At 39.1% G+C, this 22,782-nt stretch overlaps 1 protein-coding gene across 3 annotated transcripts in view; it reads left to right on the forward strand.

Annotated features, from left to right (window-relative positions):
* The first annotated feature begins 235 nt into the window (after positions 1-235).
* CDH8 (cadherin 8, type 2) overlaps positions 236-22,782 on the forward strand; it is a 146,892-nt gene continuing 124,345 nt past the window's right edge. For 2 of the 3 annotated variants that reach the window (XM_014942496.1, XM_014942498.1), the window contains exons 1-3: positions 368-755; positions 15,550-15,640; positions 15,734-15,996. In XM_014942496.1, coding sequence (XP_014797982.1) covers positions 15,559-15,640; positions 15,734-15,996 — 345 coding nt within the window. In that variant the 5' untranslated portion in view covers positions 368-755; positions 15,550-15,558. Of the gene's footprint in view, positions 255-367; positions 756-15,549; positions 15,641-15,733; positions 15,997-22,782 lie in introns of those variants that run through there. The other variant, XM_014942497.1, reaches the window with a different exon arrangement.

Raw genomic sequence — 22,782 nt, forward strand, 5'->3', positions numbered from 1 at the left:
GGGGTGCTCCTTCCCGCCCCCGCCGCGATTCACCGCCGCTCTTCCTCCCCGTCTGCCGGCGCTGCGGCCGCGTCCCGGCCCCGGCGGGCTCCTCGGAGCCCGGCTCTTCCCCCCACCCCGTCCCCGCGCCCCCCTCTTCCCGCCTGGGCTGAGGGAGATGCCCCGGCGCGGAGTTGGGGGTTGCGGGCGGCGGCGGGGAAGGAGCGGCTGCGGGGTCTGTGGAAAAGTTGTGTGCTTCCCGGGTGGAAGGCGAGGTGAGGGGGGTGCGAAGGGAGAGGGAGGGAGGGGAGGGAGGGACGGAGGGGGGGGGAAAAAACCACCACCCAAAACTGCTTACACGAATTTCCAAGCGCTAGACCTGCCTCCGAGATCAGCCCAATAAGAGCTGTCAGGGGAGGCTCCCAGCTCACTTTTCCACATCACTTCACAGTTACATTTGGCAGGCAGGCACGTTGGAGCGCTCAGACCCGGAATTAGTGGATTTATTTGGAATATCCCTGCTTTCCTGGAGACGTGCTGCTGCCGCTGGCTTGTGCGAAGGGAGAAATTAATAACTGCACTTTAGCATGCAGGCGCAGAAACCCGAGAAGCTAAGTAACCAGCATCTCCTCCAGCATCAGCAGCCTCAAAAAGCATGAGAAGAAAATCTGGAGAATCCTGCCTGTTCACAGGGACTGGCTAATGTTTTTTACCTCAGCCTTTCAATCCGTGCGTGAAGTGGCTGTCAGCAGGCGGTTTCCTTGGTCCTTGAAAGAGTGAGTATTCATTTTATTATTATTATTTATGTCTCGCTGGCAGAGGGCTGTCTCTCTGTAGATTTCTTTTTGACTTAGTGTCTGTGTTCTTGCAAGGTGCACTGTGCGAGTGCCTTCCTCGTTAATAGGTACGGTATTAGGCTGAACTGTAGTGGCTTATTAAGTCAGATGTTTTGAAATTCCTGATAATGAAAATGTCATGGGATGCTAGTTAGGAATTTTTTTTTATTATTCCCTTGGGAGGAGGAGCGGTGGTGGTGGTGGTGTGCCTGTTTCTCCTCCTGTTTTGTTTTTAGGGTGGGTTTGGGTGGTTTTTTTCCCCTTCTTTCCCCCTCTTAAAAGGATCAGGAGGACTTTGGATCACAGAGGGTTGCTTCCAAGGCTGGAGAACCCATTTCTTCTTCTTGTTTTCTTATTTAGTACTATAAATCTCTGGGCTATTTCACTGTGTTGAATAGATGCAGGGCTGCATTCATGCATTGAAATAGATTGCAGTTTTCGTGCTGAGAATAAAAATCACCCACCAGCCAGATATGTAAATGAGGGAGGAGGAGGCTGGAAGAACCGTGAAGGGGGGATATCCCCCTGATTTATCACCACCTTCCCTCTCCCCAAAGCTTTGCACCCCCTAGATAAATAAATACATAGGAATGGTGTGATAGCTTCCTTTCCTACTTTCGGAGAGGAAAGCATCCCACAAATACCGCTCTTCCTCTTGAAAGCGGAGATGGGAATGAATCTTTAGCCATAACTAGCCAGGAGTCATCCCTGTCCCACAAGTTGTTTTCCTTCCCTTTCTTTGGTTGACTAAACAGCTAATGCACCCAGCTGAAACTTTGGAGAGGGAGAAAAAGCCCCTTAGCTCCAGTCGCGGGTTAGGCGCATGACTGCCAAGGCTCCCAGGGAAGAAATGCAGGAGTCTGCCGACCCCTGGAGCAGGCTGTTCCACTAAACGCTTCATCTTCTCTTTGAGGAAGGCAGAGGAGTAACACGTCCTTACATTCTGCTTGGCTACACTATCTGCTGGGTAGCAGCATCCCAATCGGGAGCCCCGAGCTGTCAGACAGCATCCCTGCTAGACAGTATCAGACCTGTGTACGGTGCTTGGCTGGGGAGCCTGGGAGGCACTGCAAAGCTTCAGCACAGAAAGCCTGTGGCAGTTTCTGTGTGGATATTATAGAAGAGATTAATTCAAATCCTTATTTAGACACTGCCTACCGCCATGAAGGTGACACCAGTTAACATAGGCAGAAATTCCTTTGTGGTTCGCTGCTGTTCAGTCACGTCTTGAATCTGTCTCAATTCAAACAGTTTGCGTTTAGTACCAGACTAAATAGAGTGGAATCAATCCAACCTGGCACATAACAGCGTTACACAAACCTGCTCACGTTGCCAACAGGTATCAAACTCTATACCCTCACTTCTCTCTCCCTCCTCTTCTCTTTCAGGCAGGCACAAACACACATGCTCCGTTTCATGCAAACGATTCTTTTTTTTTTTTTTCCTCTGGAAGTAGGAATAAATACTCGTACAACTTTCGTAAAGGCTGATGCTTCTAAACAGGCACCTTGATTGCATAAACGGCTTGCCATTTGTGTCTCTGGCTGCCACAGCCAGATGTTCTTCGGGGGTGCTGATTTTAAGATATCAAATAGCATTAACTGTGTATTGTTTCAAATCTACCATGTTAGTGCTTAATAGGAGGGAAGCTAACAGCTGCTCATTTCAGTTTCAATTAAAGAATAGAGCTGATAACTACCGAAGCTATAGATAAAGAATCCTCTTAACTTTGTTCATCCTCTTTTGGAAATTCTTCAAGAGTTTCTCCTCAATAAGGATAAACAGAAATATGCAGTATTTTTGTATGAAAAATATTCCTCTTCTACATTTAATACCAGACTTATAAACAAGAGGCTTCTCAGTAAATTTAAGTAAATAACGTATACATTTGGAGGTCTGAAAAACTACCCTAGTGTACGTTTACCTGTTTTAAATACAACGATAAAGCAACTAGAAGTTAGTATTTTGCATACCTGTGAAATTACCAGCTTTCACACCCATAAAATGTGACAGCATCAAAACCTAGAAGCTCTCTGTAGTCACCTCCCAGCCTAATTGTATGAATCTTTGCAATGGAAAAACCCTGGGAAGGGAAGTGATTATGATGTGGTGTTCTAGCCTAAGGTTTTCATCTATTCAGCCTTATTGTTCTACCTTGCTGCATGCAGAATGAGCACAGATTTCTTCTAGCTTCTTCCTAGGCTTGCTATATACTAACTCTCCCTTCTTTTTTTAAAACTTCCATCCTGGCTCTAAAGAATTTTGATTTCCGTGCCTAGTTGTAAGCCGAGGGCCTTCAGTGTCCTTGGAGATTGAAGTATTTCATGCAAGTTGGTTCTTAAGTTATAGATGAGCAGTTTGTTAACTGAGCAGGCTGCTAGCCAAGAAACTAACTTTGGACATTTTCTTCTATATTAAAAAATCAATAAGAAGTACGTGTTCCTGCTTAACAAATGCAGCTGGTTTTAGTAAGAAGTACCCTCGTATAGGACATCTAATCCTTTACACCTTCCATTTTTAAAAACAGTTTTCATCTTTGTGAGCTGAGGTACAGTCCTCCTTAGATGAAGTCACTCAGTGGTTTTTCAATATACTCTGGTCATTCCCATCAGCTCCTGCTACTGAAGTCTGAAGAGAGTTATAAAGGGGGAAATAGTCCCACAATCAGATTTAAATTCACTTTGTCATTGGTAATCTTCAGAATTTTTTCAATAATATTGCACCTTTACCACATAAATAGGTCCCTGGACACTTTATTTGTATCACAGTTAACATAGGCTGCATCGTTTTATGTAGAAAAAAAATATACTTGTACTTCCTTCTTCAGGATATAGAACTCTTACTTGTAAGAACACTTAATCAGCCATGGATACGGATTTAGGTCTGTTACTAATAAGAAATACTTCCTGATTTGTCTTTCTGTTTCTTCTCACATAGACGACGGTTTCATTTTTTAAAAATCTTCATTTCAAAAGACCCAAGTGCATTACGGACTTTTTCAGCGACTTATTGAAATTAGGGGCCTAGAACCCACCCACTTGACCCTTGATACACACAGATAATTTCCAAAACTTGAGAGACTTTCAAGGGGAAAAAATACTGATCTCTAAGTTTGTGAACAAGAAGGAAATGTCAATGTGTACTTTAAGCTCTTGGTGCTGCTTATCTCTAAGTGGTGATTATGAACACTCTGCAACAGAAAACTGCTCATGCTATGTAGTCCAAACAGGTATTTTTATAGCATATCCAGTACCCATAACATGCTGTATATCTTAACAGTATTCCTTTTCTATTCTGTTTTCCATTTTGATATTAGAGCCTGACCTTTTGGATGTACTATTAATACTATTATATGCTTACGGTATACACTGTAGTTGTATCATAAGAGGCTTTCAACTATGAGTTTAAAATAATACAAACTAAATTCTGTCAGTGGGAGGGAAATGCTAAGGCATTTTGAGCTTGGAACATTTTAAACATCATCTCTACCATAAGATTGCATCAGTAGAATTAAATTAGTTGATGGAAACTCAACATTTTTCTTAGTGTTGTTGCCATAGAAAAGGTGGCTCACTTCGTAGCTTTCTGAACGTAACTATTTGAGCAGTAGATAGAAATAGAACAAAATAAAGTCCAATTTTAGATTTCAAATGTGTGTATATAAATGTTTTCGCCCCTCCTCAGATACAACCCTTTGTTCTGGAATCTGTTTAGCACGTTTCCCATTTTGTCAACCAAGTAAATAACACTAACACAGTGATATTTCAACTATATTAATAAAATGTTGTTCCCAAAAAACATTGGGATACAGATGGTATCTGAAGTGGTAAGCGCAAGCTGAAAAGGAAAGATGATTTCTGAACCAGTTCAGTTACCGAGAGATGGAGTTTAAAGCCTCTGACTCCAGGCAAGAGACTGATTTCTACCTGCCTGAGTCGTGAGACTAGCCTTTATCCATGAGGTGCAATGATAATACTCTAGAATTGATTTTCCAAGATGTAGAGCATGATGTGTCTTATGGAAATCATCTGCATGGAGAATGATCAGCACCTTGGTGTGTATTTGAAATGACTACTGTCAACCAGTCCTAGATCTGAGTAAGTGAAACCTTCCATGAGAAGCGTCTACTGCACCCTGTGATGCCTAAGTCATGGACAAGCTCGGAAAAGTGTTTCTTGGGTCTTTGCAACTGGATGTGGGACTTCAAAATGTTATGGAAGCAGTCAGCCTTGGTAGTCATTAGTTCACAGTTTCAGCTTTGTAATTTGGTGTATGTCGGGTCGAAGTTGCTTACTCCTGGAAAGCAGTGCTCAGCCTCATTTGAGGCACTCAGATAACCATTTAAATCCATTTCCTTTGCAATCACTGATTATCATATAAAATATACACATGTATATGATTATTTTCATGGGGTTTTAATATATATAAAAATCATTATATTGAAGTCCCTAAATACTGATGCAAAGGGACTATGCATTCAGATGTAGTGCAGGTCATTAGTTGAGTTTTGCAATTGAGCAACACTTCAGCTGTGAACCTCTTTTGGATTAAATGCAACAGCTGTGATTGCCATGTAAGTAACAGATCATCAGACCTAAATTCTTATGTCGCTGAAACTTGGATTGAGTTGTTTATTCGAGTCTCTGAGCTTTATTGTTTGTGCATTTACAAGTTAGATTAAAACAAACAAATAAATTAAAAAAAAAAAAAAAACAAACCAGAAAAATCCCTCAACCTGGCAACTGCAAAAGAATTAAGTTTCATGTTAGAGGAACCTAATTCTTTTCAAACAACTCAAATGAGTTGATGGTAAAACTACCATCAAATTCCATAATGCAAAATTGAAGAGCTTCAGTTCTAATGTCATATGTTTCAGCCAAAAAGATTTGAGTAGGTTTACTGCAGAAGTACCGTATGTAGTTAGAAAAGTCCGGTTATGTTCACATTTTTACTTTTAAAGGTTGGGTTTTTTTAGGTACACACATGTTTAAGTATATGGCTGGAAAGTATATATAGCTTTCACTAAAATCATGGTGACCCGTCATAATTTTATATTGTTAGTTTAATCAGGAAAACTTGTGAGTTTTTCCTTAATTATTATGTTTTGTTTAATTATGTAGAGAGTACCTAATCTTCCCTAAAGAAAACCAATGAAAATGTGCGCTCTGTTGTATATCAAAAAAAGACTGAAAAAGAAGCCCGGAAAGCAAGATATTTATGTCCTCCATTAATATTTAAACACTTTTCAGCAAGTACAGGATAAGCACATCCCAGCTGCTGAAACTCTCATGATAAACGATGCCCTAGGCAGAGCATGGTTAACACCTAATTCTCAGTCACAGGCCAATCTGTTTGCCTTTTGATGAGGTCTCTTCGTGTTGTGCACAACTTGCCTTTCCCCTTCCCCCCCCGCTCTTTAAAAGTGATATAGGTCTTCAAATTATGTAATACACCCTCGTAAAAATGAGCATCGGTTTGAGAGATGAGGTTGGCATGAGCTGAAGCTATTAAATCTATATGTAATGCAGTTCTATTTTAGTCAAAGGAAAATCGCTTTAATCAGTGGACTGTAGAGAATAAAAAATTACTTCGGTTCCTTTCTTGCTCTTACTATAGAATGAAAACAATGCAGATACAACTATTCTTGTCATATTTGAGTTTCTGGACCACCTTGGTCATTCAAACAGATTTTTTACTTTCTTCCCTCTCCATTCTGAGCCTGCATCGTGAGCTTCTCAGCACAACGCTGTGAGGTGAACTGATGTTTTGACACGCATCAGTGGAGTATCTGACTCCTAGAAACCCAAAAACAATTTTTTTTTTTTTTCTTTTCTAAGTATAAAAGGTTGAAAGGAAGTTTGCAAATACCTAAGATAGCTATATTGAACTAGATGATCTTTTACGCCCCTTCCAACTTAAGCTATTCTATGATTTTAATACCTATTATTTTGTCATGAAAAATTTAAAAACCAAAAAGAAAATTCCCACAAAAAACACCCAAGCCCCCAACACTAAAACCTTGTAGATAATAATTTCATCGGAGAAGAAATGCAATAAAACAAGTTGTATTATTTTAATTGCAGCCTGTGGAGCACATAGTGCCACTTAGTCCTGTATCTCTACAGTGTCTACTGGAGTTGGATTTCTGACTAGAATTCCTGAGCATTGTACAATGCAATTAATAATAAAGTAGAAAAAATAGTTTGAAAGTGCTAACAACACTTGGTATTTTTTTTAATTGCACTCTGGTTCTGTCAAATAGTGAACACTTCTGGAAAGACTGACAGCTTTAAAGCTGCCAAGACTCTGATACTGTAAAGTTGGCCCATCTTGATTTTACTGTTGAAGAGCAAAAAAAAAATCCCCAATAAGATTTTCAGTGGATTCTAATAGAAGTTAAACAATAAGCATGACATCACAGGGCCATGATACTCTTGTTTATTTAAAGAGGATTTTCTGAAAGTACGTATTTGCCAAAAAGTATAAAAAACATGTGGGTAGTCACTAACATAGAATAGGGTTTGTAGATATGATAAAGTATCATGTTAAGCAATCAGGGAATAATGAACAATTTGTTACAATATATTACTTTGATTAAAGAAGATGTGTTTCAATGTGATGTGCATATCATTTTCTCTTTATCTCAAAGCATTAGTCAAGTTGTGTAATGACCTATATCCTGTAGCAGCCTCATCTCTAGTTCAGAACACCAGTCACGGCGGTTCCTGGTTAAAGCAAAGGAGTAGGGAAACTAAGGAAGAAGAATTTATTTCAGAACAGGTTTTCTAAGATTTCCTTCTCTCTGCCTCTGAAGCAGACCCCTAAAACTGTAGTAACCTGCTTTTGCTAATAATAATCTTATAGATAGATTAATAAATCCCCCAATAAATATTAAACATCCTAAATACTGAGGAAACTGTTGCATTTCTGTACTGGGATGTGTATTTCTGCACGTCTATGGATTCCATCAGCCATATGCAATACAAAGACTGATGAACACTGGTCTTAAAACAGTCCCTTAGTATTTGACACAAGCTTAATAGCAAACTTAATAACCTAAAGAACTGTTCAGATGTATAACATAACTATAAAGAGCAGCAGTTCATGACTAAGCATAAAAAATAAGGTGGCAAATCTTTGCATACTGGATTCTCTGTGTGTAGGACAGAACATGTAAGTCCAAAAGAGAGAGGGAGGTAGTGTATGTTACCATTTTTGCTGGAATAAGTAATTCTTTACATAACTGCCTTTGATTCTGCAGGCAGCCATAAGCAAATTGCCACACGTAATATATCAGAATAAACTCAGGCAATTGATTTGCACTTGTATTGGCAGGATCCTCTCCTGCACGTCTCTGACAGCACAAAGTATTCTTCAGGTGTATGTCACCCTGCTGCTACAGCAGAGTTAGCGTAACATTTCCCATCTCATTTCCCTTCCTTTGAAATTTCAGGTGCTTGGCCAAAGGAAAGGACGTGTGGATAATGCTTTTCGATGTTACATTTAACTCCAGGTGACATAACAGTCCCTTAAAATCACTGTTAGTCAGTGAAATTTAGAGCAGCTACAAAGTATAATTATGATTTGGGGCCATGCCTGGAAGGTGCGTGGCCCGGAGTCTGCTGCTGGCTGCTGCTGCGTGCAGCCCCTCTCTGCTGTGCTGCTGGGGGTCAGGATCCTGGGACTTCCCCTCCCGACAGAGCCTGTGCTCAGAACGGTGGGAGAGGTTTCCACCCCTAAAACCTGCCAGCCCCCACGAATGGAGCTGCATCAGACTGCCACGGTTATATACTCAGGGTCCGTCAGGGTCCCTAATTGCTTGCTCTTTCTTTTTTTCCAGAAATGATCCTCCACTCAGTTTTGTTGATTCAACTATTTGTCCGACTGCTCTCTAAAGCATATTGTCAAACTTCATATGCTCTTTGGCAGCACGGCTGTTTGCAAAACTTTGTGGTGTTGTCCTATAGTTTATGGGCTCTTTATTTGTGCTGATGCAACTGCTTGTGCAGCCATGCTGTAAAATACATCAGTGCAACGAGCTGGGTTGTAAACTTGAGGGAAAAGACTGCTTGAAACAGGGGTTTGTTGCAATTGTTTTTAATCCCCCATTTCGCTCATCTGGCTGACAGTGTTGCCTTGCAAATAGCACAAGTGCAGGGATAGCGAACTGCAGTGAAGAAAGGAATGGGAATGGAGAGGAATTATTGGAAGCATGCAGCTGGCATGTTGTGAGGCGGGCAAAAACCTGAAATTAAAATTGCTCTTGGTGGAAGAATAGCATGAGCAATGGCCCAACCCAGCTCTGTCAAAATGATTTGGTTTAAAAAACACCTTACTATTAAAAGCGTTTAAGTTAACAAGATCACTTTGACAGAACTGGGTTAGGGAGTGAGTGCACACGCGGTGATGCTGGCAGATAGAGAGGCAGCAAAGTCTAGCAGGGCCCAGGAGGGGCACTTAGTGGGCACTGTGTGCGTGGTCTTCAGCATAGCCTGGCTGCTTACAGCCTCAGCCCCTCCTCATCTCGCAGGAAGGTCAAGAACTGCTTTTTTAATTTTAATTCTTTTGGGAAACGTGAGTAATCTTTACACAAATGAGTAATCCACTGAAGAATAGCAGTTAGTATTTATGGCAAGAAGTGCTCATTCCTTCGCAGCAGAAACATGAGAGTGCTGCCTCATCCAAGGCAATTTAAAATCAGGTTCAGGTACAGTATAATGGATACGTACTGGAAATAGGATGAGTATTAGCAAAGTTATGCGGGCAAGGACGACATGATTATTTGTTGTTTATGGTGTCTTGATAGTTCTGTTCTGATGGACGTTGGTTTTGTTCTGCTTTAATGGCAAATTAAAGTCCTTACCACAGTTCTCTTATGAGTAAGAATTATTCCTACAAGTGAGACTGGATTGCTAAGGCCTTATATTTTTACTATTGAAAACTTAAGGCTCTATTGTGCTGCCAAAAGAGGATCAATGAAGGAAAGCTAATTGTGCTTCCCACGGTGGGAAGGCTTTGCATCATGTTGCTGCTATTGATGGAAAAGGACCCTGTCTGAATCCTTGAGAAATGGGGCTAGGAAGCAGAAGTGGTAGTGTAGCCAATACCTGCAGCAGTAAAAGTAAACCTAAAGAGCCTGAGGAACAGGAAGAGCAGTGTGAAGCCAAAAAAACCAAACCCGACAGATACTGAAGCTGCTGCAGGGAGAAGAAAACAGGAAGGAAAGAAATGGCCAGAGGTTAAAAAAAAATAAATAAAAAAATTAAACAATAACAAAGAATTTACTTGCATGTTAGTAAAGGAAACACTAAAAGTTAAAAAATACCGACACCTGAGTCCAGGCTGTTAAAATGAGCCCCAAGTTTGCAGCCCTATTGACAGGGGAAATACAATACATGGTATGAGCTGTGGGAAACCTGTGACAGCGTAAAGAGAAACCCATTGTTGCTTAATGAATTTCAGATAAAGTCACAAGATGTAAATTTTTGTCACATACACCTGCTTAACTTTCCTATTTTATTCTTCTAACCTATGATAAAACTATTGCCCACAGCTCTGTTTTGCTAGAAGAAGGATCCTTATTTCTGGTAGAAATGAAATAAAATGTATTGTTGTGGACACGAAAGCCCATGTGGGTGGGATGGAATTCCTTGGCTCCCCAGGAAGCGCGCAGAGCGCAGAGGCTGCCTGCCGGCTGTCGCACCGTGCCCATTGGGACTCTCGAGGTGATCAGTAAATGAACACTTCTCATCAATTATTCGGGGATGCTTGTATTGTAATGCGGATTTGCTTATATTGAATTAGCATCAAAGTTAGAGATTATGCACGGGGATACCTAAGACATTTTCACTGCGACTCCATTGCCTTGATCTATCGTTTACCTCCTCGTATGGTGGCAGTTTGACATTCGTCTTCTCAATGCATGTGGAAGGGGTCATTTAATGTACAAAATATAACAGATCCTGAAAATTCTAACAAAAATCCCTGCTTCAGGCAAAAATCACTAACTTTTGTCTGGCATCTCTAGTAAAGCTTATTTAGGCAAACCAGTACTTCACGTTGGTTTGTTGGTTTGGTTTTGGTTTTCTTTAGCCTTAATAGCAGTTGCATAGGAATTGATAAAATCCACTTTAATGAAATAAAGAGGTCAAAGGCCTTAGCTGTTACATATCATCACTACAAATGATGAGGTAAATGCAGAATGAAATAAAGAAAAAACTTTGTTGCAATTGATACAACAACCCTCTGTGTCTCTTAAGAGAAGAAACACTAGAGTGGCTCTAAAATCTTCTAAACTAACATCATTGTGTAAATCAATGCACTAGCATCGTAATAAAGTGTTTTACTTGACCAGATAGATATTCTGTGGTTTGAAACCTAAAAATAAATTGATTTTTTTAGAAGCTTTTTATGATCTTTTGCTGCTTTTTCAGTAAGAACCTTACATATTAAACTAGTTTTATCAACTTTGTTAATCTTTTCAACAAATCTACTGCATTCCGGTGTTCACCTTTTAAAGCTACAAGATGATTCTAAAATAATTGTAACAGAATTAGTTACGTCAGATATTGTAGCTATGGTAAAGCTTTCCTCCACTCACATACAAAAGGAGAGCTGTCATCTGTTAGTGTATCTGCTGTAACCATCTACTGTCATACCTGACTCTAGCTTTATGCAAGCAGCTCACTCATACAAGTAACCTACATAGCTTTTTCTGTTCCAAAAGCAGTTGCAATGTATATGACATTAATTTCTGCAGTTAGTGTGCTAGTTACGTTCTGGTGTTAGGTTATAAACTCCTACTTCATTGTAATCACTTTTTGTGTTGTACTTGAATAAAACTTTGGCACTCTATGGCCTAGAGTTTTACAAGCAGTGCTCCAAGATGCATGCTCCTGTTAATAGAATAATATTTTTCTAAAAGTGTATCAGCACGTACATAAGTGGAAAACAAATCACTCAGCTTTATTTGTATCTTTTTCTATAGGTCGTGCATGGAGAACCAAATTTATGAATCCACTCTTATGTTTTTGAAACCTAAGACAGTTATCTGAATCCCTGCTACCTGACATATTGTCACATTTTCTTTCATCTATTTGCCACATTAAAGAAATTCTTTGTATTTTAAATATCACTTCCCCTCTCAGGGATGCATGGAGAACTAAGGCTGTTTTGTAAACAGCTTTGCTGGATTAGAGTTGTATCTATAGTTGTATATATCATACACTATAAGGGGAAACCACTTAGAACAGCAGTGAAGCTTGTTTAAAGAAATCAGCCCAGGGCCATACCTGGAAATGCAAAGCAAAAATTATGCTTTTGTCAACACCAAAAAAATCTTTATGAGGGTGGAAGTACACTCTTTAAGGGCCACATGCTTGTCCTCTTTTGGTTGCTTAGCAAAGGGTAGTTCTGGCTTCACTGGAATAATGTTGCTGTCATTCCATACTCACCACTTCAGACCCTGGCATCATACAAGAAGGGAAAACGCTACTGTGCCCTGCCTGCTAGTCTTCCCTGTGCCACATCTCCCTTCATGTCTCGCTTTGTAATATTGGTAGAAAAGCCTGTTTCAGTTGCCATATCAGTTTCTCCTACACATCTAATCCAGAGCATTTTAATTTGACTATTAGGCATTTTTTGATTTGTGTATATGAATGTGAAATATAATAAGGAAATTATAGGGCCAAGTATTTAATAATGCCTTCCATCAGCTCCCAACCACATACATGGTGTTCTGCTCCCAGGAATGGAGAAGAAAATCCATCACCAAATTTGGTAAAGAAATTTGGGCACAGTACAATTTCTATACATTGCATGAAGAAAACACTACAATTCACTGCTGAAGCAGCAAATCCCAAATGACTCTCAAAAGGCTCCAGCAGCCTGGGTTGAACTGGAGAGAAATTTCTCCAGCTCTGCTGTCACACGCCGACCACATTCCCCTGCAGTACAGTCAGACGTGCAGAAGTCCCATCAGGTTTTTTCTTTACCTTGCACTAGCACTTCCCTGACTTTCCTGTTGGTACTTATAATCTTGCATTTTTGTGTTTGTTGAGCTTGTGTAACTGTACTCTTCACCAGGTTATTTTATTAAATTAGACTTAATGACGTGATATTTGCATTGCTAATATTTTTGGTGTGCTTTTGACTCTTGTTTGCCTTAAGGTATTGCTGAGTAGGGAGCTGCTGTGAGGCTAGTCCAGTCACAGTGCATCTTCTGCATTACTGGTAGTGGATAGGACCTAAATTTGATTGGAGTAAGTGAAGAGTAACAGGCAGGGAGTCTGGGGGAGGAACCGAGCAGGGATGCACTGAAAGGAACGTAAAGCTTGCCAAGGATTCAGAGTGGCAGCCTGAAAAACAAATATCCTGTTCTTTCTTCAAGCAAAAATGTTTCTGTGAGCATCGTATTGTTTTATCTCATTTATTTCATCTCCTTTAGAAGGCAGCCTGTTATGATTAATTAGGAATTGTTTTCAAAAAGCCTCTTGAATATGAAAAGACGTGCTTTACTTCATTATTATTTGGTCCTGTGAGTAAAAAGAACCATACCAATTTGTACTGGCAGAGTAAGAAAGGCAGTCATGGCCCACTTGGGTTCTTCTAAAGGCTTTCTTGGACAAAGATGTAATGTACTGTTCTGTTTCTGGTGAACCTCTCTTTCTGGGTCAAAAATCACTTTGAGTGTAAACACTGAAAACTCTCAGCTATAGAAAAGGTTCTCAAGTTGGGTTTTCAATTTATGCCCCCACTTTTTCATTTAATCCTGAATATTGTCTGGAGATGTAAGTTTATCATTCTGTTTGATGGTGGTTCTATTTCTCCTGTGTTTCAATTCTTGCTCCATTGAAGGGACCACAAAAATCTGTCCCCTGGCAGACACGTGCCCCCACAAGTCCACTCACATATGCACGAGGATCCCATACAAACAAACTTTACCACTTTCATTGCAAGTGTGGCTGTTTCTCTTTTTTGATACCTTCTACCACCAAACATGCCCCAGGAAATGTAGCTTTTTAACACGTGCCAGAAAGCAGCAGTAGACACCTCCAGTTAATTCCCTCGACAGACCAGCAAGCAATTAGACTATTTGCTCCTTGTCCTTTTCTCTTTCTGGGATTGAGAGAATGCCAAGAGATGGAAGGCTTCTCCTGCTTCCCTCACATTTTTCCCAAAAACCTCATAGCAAGAGCACGTTGTGTTCTCTGATTTCTTTCTTTCCATCTCAGTCGGCAGCGAGGTCTAAACGACGTTTCTAAGCCACAGTTACTTCTGTAATGGGTATTCACCTCATTCTTGATGCACTGTCAAAGCCCCGCGCTATTAGCTTACCATTCGCCCATGCTATTTGAGATATTGAGTTTTAGTTTGATAACAGCTCTTCTCCCCTTCTAACAAGACAAGTTTCTCACAGTTTCAGGTTTTCATGCAACAGATTTCACAGTTGCTTTGGCAATTACTGAAGTTTAAAAAAAAATGACTTTTTACATTGTTTGCTTTTAAAATAACAGCTGACTTTTACTGGCGTTATTCATGTTTTCAGCTATGAGCTTGTATGAGTGTGTGCGCTCAAAACCCAAACCCACTCACTCCCTCCCCCAAAAAAAACCCAAATCCCCAGCATTTTCATAGACGTGCAACACTAGGAACTCATTTTAAAGTGAAAAAAAAAAAAAATAGCAGCCTAAGACACACCTTAAGCTTAAGAGTAGACATTTCTACCTTCCTTGTATATGGTGGTTTCTCATGAGACTGATTGGATATGAATCAGTCGATGAAAATGTATCAGGAATCTTTTTCCCAAACTCCAACCTCATTAGAGTAGCAGTAATGCAGCCCCTCTCCCTGAGCCATGTCCCATCTGTCTGTCTAAGTGATCCATGGCTGCATTTCAGGTTTTGCCAATCACTGTGGCATTAGCAAGCCCTGCCATGTTAACTTGTTTGTCCATTTCAATGAATATTTACATCGAGATGAAACCTGGTGTGGACTTTCTAATGCATGAAAGGAGGGATGGGGGAAGAAAGACAAAATGCTCCCAAGTGTCCATCAAGGAAAATGTCTTTGAAATAAGATCTGTGTGTCTTCTTGAAAGCGAGAGACGCTCAGTGTCCTGTAGTGCAGATGTGCATAAATGAGCTACTTTAGGCTCTGGTAGGTCTGGTCTGGTTTGGGGATCATGGATTTTACAGAGGACTTACCAGTCCTGGTCCTCTGCTGGGCTGTGAAGGTTTTGCTGAGCCGTGTGTTGCTGCAGCCAGGTGATTACTGAAATGAGAATGGATTGCTGGAGCCTTGTATGATTACTAGAAGTAATACTTTTTTTGCAGAGGAAAGGAGAGTAAGTCTGTATGTAACAACATTATTTTGTTTGACTTCTATTATTTGACATGCTAAGTGTTTATAGTTGCCTATGTAAAAAGTACAGGCTTAGCAAGAAGGCCAGGAGCTTCTTCAGACCCTAAGACAAACTGCAAGTGAAATGTGTTCCTGAGTGTGTGTAATCATTTCTCTGGCTCTGCTCTCGCTATGTCAGGCAATGAAGGAATTCACAGAATCACATAATTTATTTTTTTTTAACCCATTTAATGTGCACTACTATTATATACTACAAATTTAAAACCTAATATGGCTTTTTTATGATGTAAAAGTAAATAATATCTTTCAGAATGCTCTCCTAAGCTCTGTAGTCACTTACTTTTTTCTTTTTTTTTTTCTCTCCCTCCACCAGGAATCTTTAATGACTGGAAAACTCAATGGATCATGTTTTTATAATCTAAGCTATTTTTACCTTGACTGTGCTGTAAACACATGGAGGAGCTGTAAGTAAATGTTCTGTACTGCATGATGAATTGGATTGCTACAGTCTGGAGAAAAGCAAAATAATAATTTCATTTCTGTGGTGATTTGCGTAGCTTGTGGTACAATGCCAGAAAGACTAACGGAAATGCTTATGGATACGTGGACTCCATTAATAATATTATGGATTACTGTCCTTCCTTCCATTTGTATGGCTCCAATGAATCAATCTCAAGTACTACCAAGTGGATCTAGTACAGGACTAAAAAGGCTAACTGAAGAACAAAGAGTTTTGAACCGTTCCAAGAGAGGCTGGGTTTGGAATCAAATGTTTGTATTAGAAGAATTTTCTGGACCTGAACCAATACTAGTTGGCCGGGTAAGGCAAGATTATTTTTTTTTTCTCTCTGTGTATTGAAATGCACAGCATATGAAGGTCTGCAGTCATACTCTTCTAAGAAATTCAAATTTGAGGTGCTTTGTTATTCTGAAATTCTTCTCAAATATCGATACATTTTTGCTATAAATGTACCTCAATTTAAGGGTATGGTTTGCTGATTAGATAACCTGCTATTTACAACAAAATTATGCATATTCAATTTGACAGAAATATCCAAGCCATGTATGTATCCTTTCTTTGATATCGTTAGTCATCACTCTTCACCTCTGTCAGCTGCAGATTTTCACCAAAGCAGCTCTTTGTAATTTGTTCCTAGTCATTCTAAATATATTCCTATTCATTCATTTAAAAAGGTTTTTACACCTATAGGTCATTTTCTGTCTCCAGCCTGATCACACAGAAGTTATTTATGCTCTGAGAACTTTTGAAAACCAAAACAGGAAAGGAAGGGTGGTATATACAGCAAATTACAAGGTACTAGTTTATAGGAAGGTCCTGATATGCACAAATATGAAATAACATTATTGCCACAGATTTTGTAATTTACTTTCAAAGTCAGAAAGATAACACAAGGAAAATGATAGTGTTTTTCTATGCGTCCTGGCTTGCTTGGTGCCTTAAACCTTTGCTTGTTGCCGTGCATTAGCTTGTTCTGTAGCTCAGTGTATTACCCCTAGTCAGTGAATCAGCCTTGCACTTTCTGTAAACAGAGATCACGGGCCATCTGCATTCATCAGGAATGAATTCTCTTTAGAATTCTTCTTAGAAAAGAAGTATCTGTTCCTAAATGCATGTTTAGCCTATATAAATAAGCTAAGTTATAAAGAGCAGTTATAAAACAGAAGTTATAAATATCTTGGTTGTTTATCACTAAAGTTCAGTTCCCTTTGAATAATCAGGTAAGTTATTGTCATAGCACCTGGCTACTGAAATGGAGTAAAAAACCTAGAAAACAGAAGTTACGGATATCAGTTAATGGTAATTTTTAAATTCTCTGGGTAAATTAATAGTATATAGTATTATATAGGGACTGTCAATAGCTATATCTATTATTGAAGAGAACACACATCAAGTGCATTCCTAAATTTTCCCTGGTGTAGCCACTTCCCAGTTGAAACATAGGGTGAGGAGGTGTAACGAGCTTTATATCCAGTGACTTTTGAGCACTATGTTCATTTGTTTGTATCAGGTATTATATATCTGTTCTCATTTGTTTCGCCATGATTACTAACACATCTATTTCAACTAGACAGTGGTATGCTTATTTCAAATCTTAAAATATTTTACCCGACCAATTGTTTTTAGAATCTTTTGGCAAGGCTTTTAAAATGATTTTGAGTAGCTGGGGAGAATCCTGAATTTGTACTTTGCAGTACTTTGATTTTTAGGGTGTATCCAAGTCTTAATATTTTTACAATATAAGTTTTTTTTGATGGATATAGTATCCTGAATTGTTCAAGTCAGTAGCGAATAGGAGTGTGTGGGTTAAACTAAGCCAAACCAATAAAGACATTATCCCATCTTGTGCTAGCATTTTGAATAGAATTAGCTACTCTAAAATGCTGTGACAATCTATTTGTTGAGACTGCTGCATAATTAAAACACTGCATGATACAGATGGAAACAAGCAAAAAGCGAGATTTGCTCTCATAGGGAGAAATCCTTCGTTTATTCATGAAATGGCTTAAAATATTCTTGTAATTCTTGTCTGTATTTTTTCACTCTCTCTAGAAAAATCATTTATATTTCTGACTTATTTTTCTTTCCTGAGGTTTACGAGTACTATGGGCACTTTCAAACTCTGCTGTTGTCAGTGAGAACAGAGGTACTCAACATCTTTGAGCTGCTCTTAATCCTTCTTGACTATAAAGCAACAACTCCCTCAATTATAGTTCTTGGCAATCCTCCTTCCCAAAACTTAAAGGTGTACAGAATGTCACAAGCAAAATTCTCTTCTCTTCTCCTTGAAGTTGGGCTATGGTTTGTCCTCTGTCATGCTTGTTTTTCTTTTCCATTGCAATTTAAAAAGTAACCTCCTTTTGAGAAATCACAGTAGATCTGCACTTTCCTCCTCACCTCTTTTCTAATTACATTCTTGGGCAAACCTTTGAGTTTTGCCCCCTGCCAAAGGATTTGCACACTTGGGGTATCTCTTGCATTCTCTGACTTTCTTTATCAACTATGTGCAAGTTCTTGCACAAACAGTATACACACAAGTATAACTTTATGTATGTTCTCAAATATACCTTTAAAGCCCACTGAAAATTCAGCTCTTAAGAACTACTCAGAATAATATTGAAACTTAAATCATGTTTTTCATTTTAGTGGGTGGAAAGGCGCCGAGTAGCAGCATTTGATGGTAATGGAATTGAAATGTATATCAGCAAAATAAAACTGAAAATTGAGATTAATTATAATAAATATAAACAGAATACAAATCACTTTCTAACTAATAGCCTGAATATAAAGTCTATGCAGCCATTCTGTTAGTTAAAAATATATCATACCAGAGGTTCTGAAGTACAGAGAAAGTTTAGCGAGACTGGATTTACAGAGATAGGTAATATCCTTTATTAGGCTGCTCGTTTTTTCTGGGAAGAACAGCTTCTAGGCATAAAGACCCTTCTTTAGAATTTGAAGTGTTGCAGTACAACTGCACGCTCTTCAAAGGTACTTATTCATTGCCATTCTGTATGAATATATATTAATAAATACATACCTGATGTACTTGGTCTAATAAAGGAAAGAATTTGGGGTGAGACTAATAAGAGGGTTTCATGTGACTTCTTTATTAAAGCACGGTGGTTTTCTTCAATGACTTGAGTAAAAGACAGGAGAAAATCTGTTTCTTTCATTCTTGCAATGAGTTTGAACAATATTAACTTTTAATGTCCATTTTCCTCATTATATTCAGTAGGATCAAGCTCAAACATAAAATAAGCAGCTCTACTTGAGTTCACACATCTGTAAAAAGGTGTGTGAATACCTGTCTCTTAGGGTGACTTCTGAATTTGAGATTTCTCTATGAAATGCTAGTTTTTCTTTTCTGTCTGTGTTAATATTGCATTTATTTTGACACATAGTATGATAATAAGTTCCATATCGTTTTGATCTTTACGTGTGGAAATGTATATATGCATTTCGAGAAACCTACAAAGGAATCTCGTGCGTCTTTGTGTGACGTGTTTCCAGTGAGGTTGGTTCTGTTCACAGCAGTACAATGCAGAAGGATAGATTTACAAATACCCTTTCGTACTTTTACTTTTTCATCCGTAGGAACAGGTAGGTACTTCCCAAAGCTACTTTAGAAGAGCCCGTACACTGTGATATTGCTGTCAGCACTTTGCCGGGCTCCCGGTGGCTGACATCCTCATTCAGGTGCAGCGCGGTGCGACACGGCGCGCTGTCCCCGCGGACTCCATTAGGGAGAGAGAAGTTTTACTTGAAACCCAGCGCTGCGTCGCCTCGGCCTCCTCTGCATCCGCTCCCAGCGCCGCGGCAGATGTGCTGTGAAATCTGCCGTGCAGCAAACGCCACTCTTCTGTCACAGGAGACAGGCGCTGAATTCTCAATGAAACAGATAACGCAGTTAAAAAAACATTCGGAAACTAGGGTTTGGGTGAATGTTTGTTGCTGATGTTTTATGGAGCGTGTGTTATTTGTGATGTTTTAAATGGATAAGATCTGGTTTAATAGAGATTTCTAAGCAGAACTTGGGGTAGTTAATGTGTTAACAGTTGTCTTTTGTAAGTTGGAGAGAAAAAATGAGGGAGTGAAGGTGACACAGGTTTGGTGGGTTTGCCTTGGGTTTTTTTTTTTTGTCTTTTATGATCCCTGACTAACCATGAAATGAATCAGCAGAATCAGCAGTCCAGATGCCAAAACCCACTGATGGTCATTCGGGTGGGTGCTGTTTCTGTGATAACCCTCCTCTGGCAGTACTCCCCAGTTTCTCCCAGACCCTTCCCCAGACCTTCTTGAATTTACCTCGTTCCAGTCTTAAGGTAACATTTTGCATATTTTGCATATAGTCTCTGTGATGAGAGACTTGTAAAAGGAGCAGGCCGGGGAACAGCAGCCCTTTTGTCCCTGCACAGCCCTGATGCCAGGCCAGTGGCGTGTGGCCGGCAGGAGAGATGTGCCAGCTCTGAGAACCTGCTCTGAAAAGGCAGGACAGGGGAGGAGACAATCCAAACCAAGCTGCTGAAGGAGTGTGATCAGATCAACTCTGCCATGCAGTGCAGTCTCAGGTAGACATTTTTAATCTGTGACTATGGATTTTTTTTCTTCCTTGCTTCTGATTTACATGGTATGTGTCTTTCAGTCTGTTAAATGCAGGTTTGGTTTTGGTTTGTTTTTTATATTTATAGGATGATGCAGATAGGTACCTTTTCCTTTTTAGAGCAATGGAGATTTTCCCCTCGATGTACAGGGCTTAGGTTCAGGCCTTTTGAGGAGAAATCATTTTCCTGTAGGAGGAGCAGTAGAGAGGCATCATGTTTTCACAGTTAAGTGCTTCAGGCTGCTATACTGTAAAAACCGAACCTGGAAATGCAGAGAGCACTTATAAATAGCTTCAAGCTGTATGTTCTACATTATACATACTTTATGCAATCTTTGATTTCATTGCCAACATACATCTTATCTCTTAACAAGGAAATGGTAAAATCTTACTTGTTTAAATTTATAAATAGTTCTGTTGAAGTACAAGTGATACATATATGCAAAGTAAATAAGGTTTTAATTGAACCAGTTCTTTCCATATGTTTTCCTTTTTATTCCTGCATTGAGCTTGTGATTATAATGGCTGCCTGAAAATACTGTTGTACTCAAGTGATACAAACCAGAAATGTATATAACTTAGGCTCTCATTACTTCAGGGATGAATTGGACGCTGTTTGCCTGAATGGAAGAAATCATTGGGAAATAGAGGTGTAGCATAACCCTAGCATAGGCTTCATAGGGTATAACGTGGTCCTGCATTAATGGATCGTTAGAGTTGTCACAGTTATAACAATATATTATATAGATTCTCCTCTTCTAATATACACTTGTATGTTAAGTTGTCACAGTTATTATAATATATTATATAAAAATTCTCCTCTTCTAATATACACTTGTATGTTTTGCTATCTATGATTTAAATTCATTCCATAAAATATTAAATATCTGAAATGTTGCAAAATCAACATTGCTTTCTGAGCCCTAGATTTTTGTTGTTGTTTTGCAACTGTAATTATAAGCTAATTTTCCTACTTATGTTTAATAAACTCACAGAAGCTGAAATGTATCATTTATTTTGCTATTGTATTCTTTATGGAAAATACTAATTCCCCCTGCCTTTTGTGTGCTTCTGAAGGAAAAGAGATGACTCTGTGCTTCATCGAATGCTCCAGTTTATGTGGTCTAAATCAGCTTAGTAAGCACGAGTATAAGTAGCTCTGAGAAAAACTCAATTAAATATTGCTGCAAAACCAATAAATATACAACATTTTATAGAAGCCTGATAAAAGCTGTGGGTTTTAAACAAATATTTCTGAGTCTGCACAAACTTTATTTGATTCTCTTTAACTAAGTTCTAAGAAATTTCTTCTTGTAACATATAAATTTAAATGAGACAGTTTGAGTGAAGTGAGCTGATAGTGTCTGTGTTTTCTGATACAGTGTAAAAATCATTTTCATGATCTCTCTTAGTGTTAACAAACAAGATGTATCTTCAGACTCTAAAATGTACATTTCTGGAAGTACCACTGAGTAAGGCTGAACGCTTTCATGGTCCCTCATTTCCATTCTGGGGGCATGATATATAAACACAATTTAAGTGGAGGCACAACTTAAAACGCTGTTATGTCAGCTACTACAGCTGGAACTGGTAATAACTTCAAGGAGGCATTTCATCAGATACCTCCTCTATTTCTTCTTCACGCTGTTAAAACAAGAGAGTTAAAAAGTGGCATACACCAGTATGGGCCACTAATGTGGAAGGTACTTAAAGGAATGCTTTATAATGTCAAGTTCCTTATGAATCCTGCATGGTAAAGGGTCAGCCTGCAAAACACCAGGCACCTCCTGAGCTGTCTGTATTTTCTTTACTGAAGTGGGAACACTTCTGTGACGTGATTTGCATCTTAAAATTTAGACATCATAGACAGTAAGTGTAGAATAACTTTAAAGTGTAGGGTTGGGGTTTTTGTTTGTGGTTCCTTTTGGTGTTGTGTTTTTTTGTAAAAAAGGATGGCCTACATGATGGACATGATTACACTGTGTGTGCTTAGGCATTTGGATCCCCTGATGTAAATTTAACGTTACTCACTGAAATACCTTGTGATATTTTTCTGAAGCCACAAAGGCTTCTAATATTCTGGAAAAAAGTACCTAAGATTGAGAATTTGTGAAGAATTAGAAGCTTGTGTACTTCTGTTCAATATATTGATCTAAACACTTTATCTTTCTCTCAATGAATTGAAATGTTTTCCAAGTATGCATGCAAAATGCTGAAGTGACAGTATGAAAAATTAAGTAGAGCCTTCCACATGATATTCTGCAGATGCCCTATGATTGTTTAGTCTTTCCAACATTGCTTTGGTAAATGGTTTTCAATTTCTACCTGTAGGGCCCACCCCTGGTGCTGTCAGGATGCTTCAGTTCCAGTTGTCAATTTAACTACCAATTAGTGCCAATTGTGATGGTGGTTTTTTGCTAAAAGATTGGCCTTTCTGAACTTGACAAACATATTTCCCATAGACCATGGAAAAGCTATCAGAT

Source organism: Calidris pugnax, unplaced genomic scaffold, assembly GCF_001431845.1.
Source record: "Calidris pugnax isolate Ruff unplaced genomic scaffold, ASM143184v1 scaffold28, whole genome shotgun sequence".
NCBI classification, from domain to species: domain Eukaryota; kingdom Metazoa; phylum Chordata; class Aves; order Charadriiformes; family Scolopacidae; genus Calidris; species Calidris pugnax.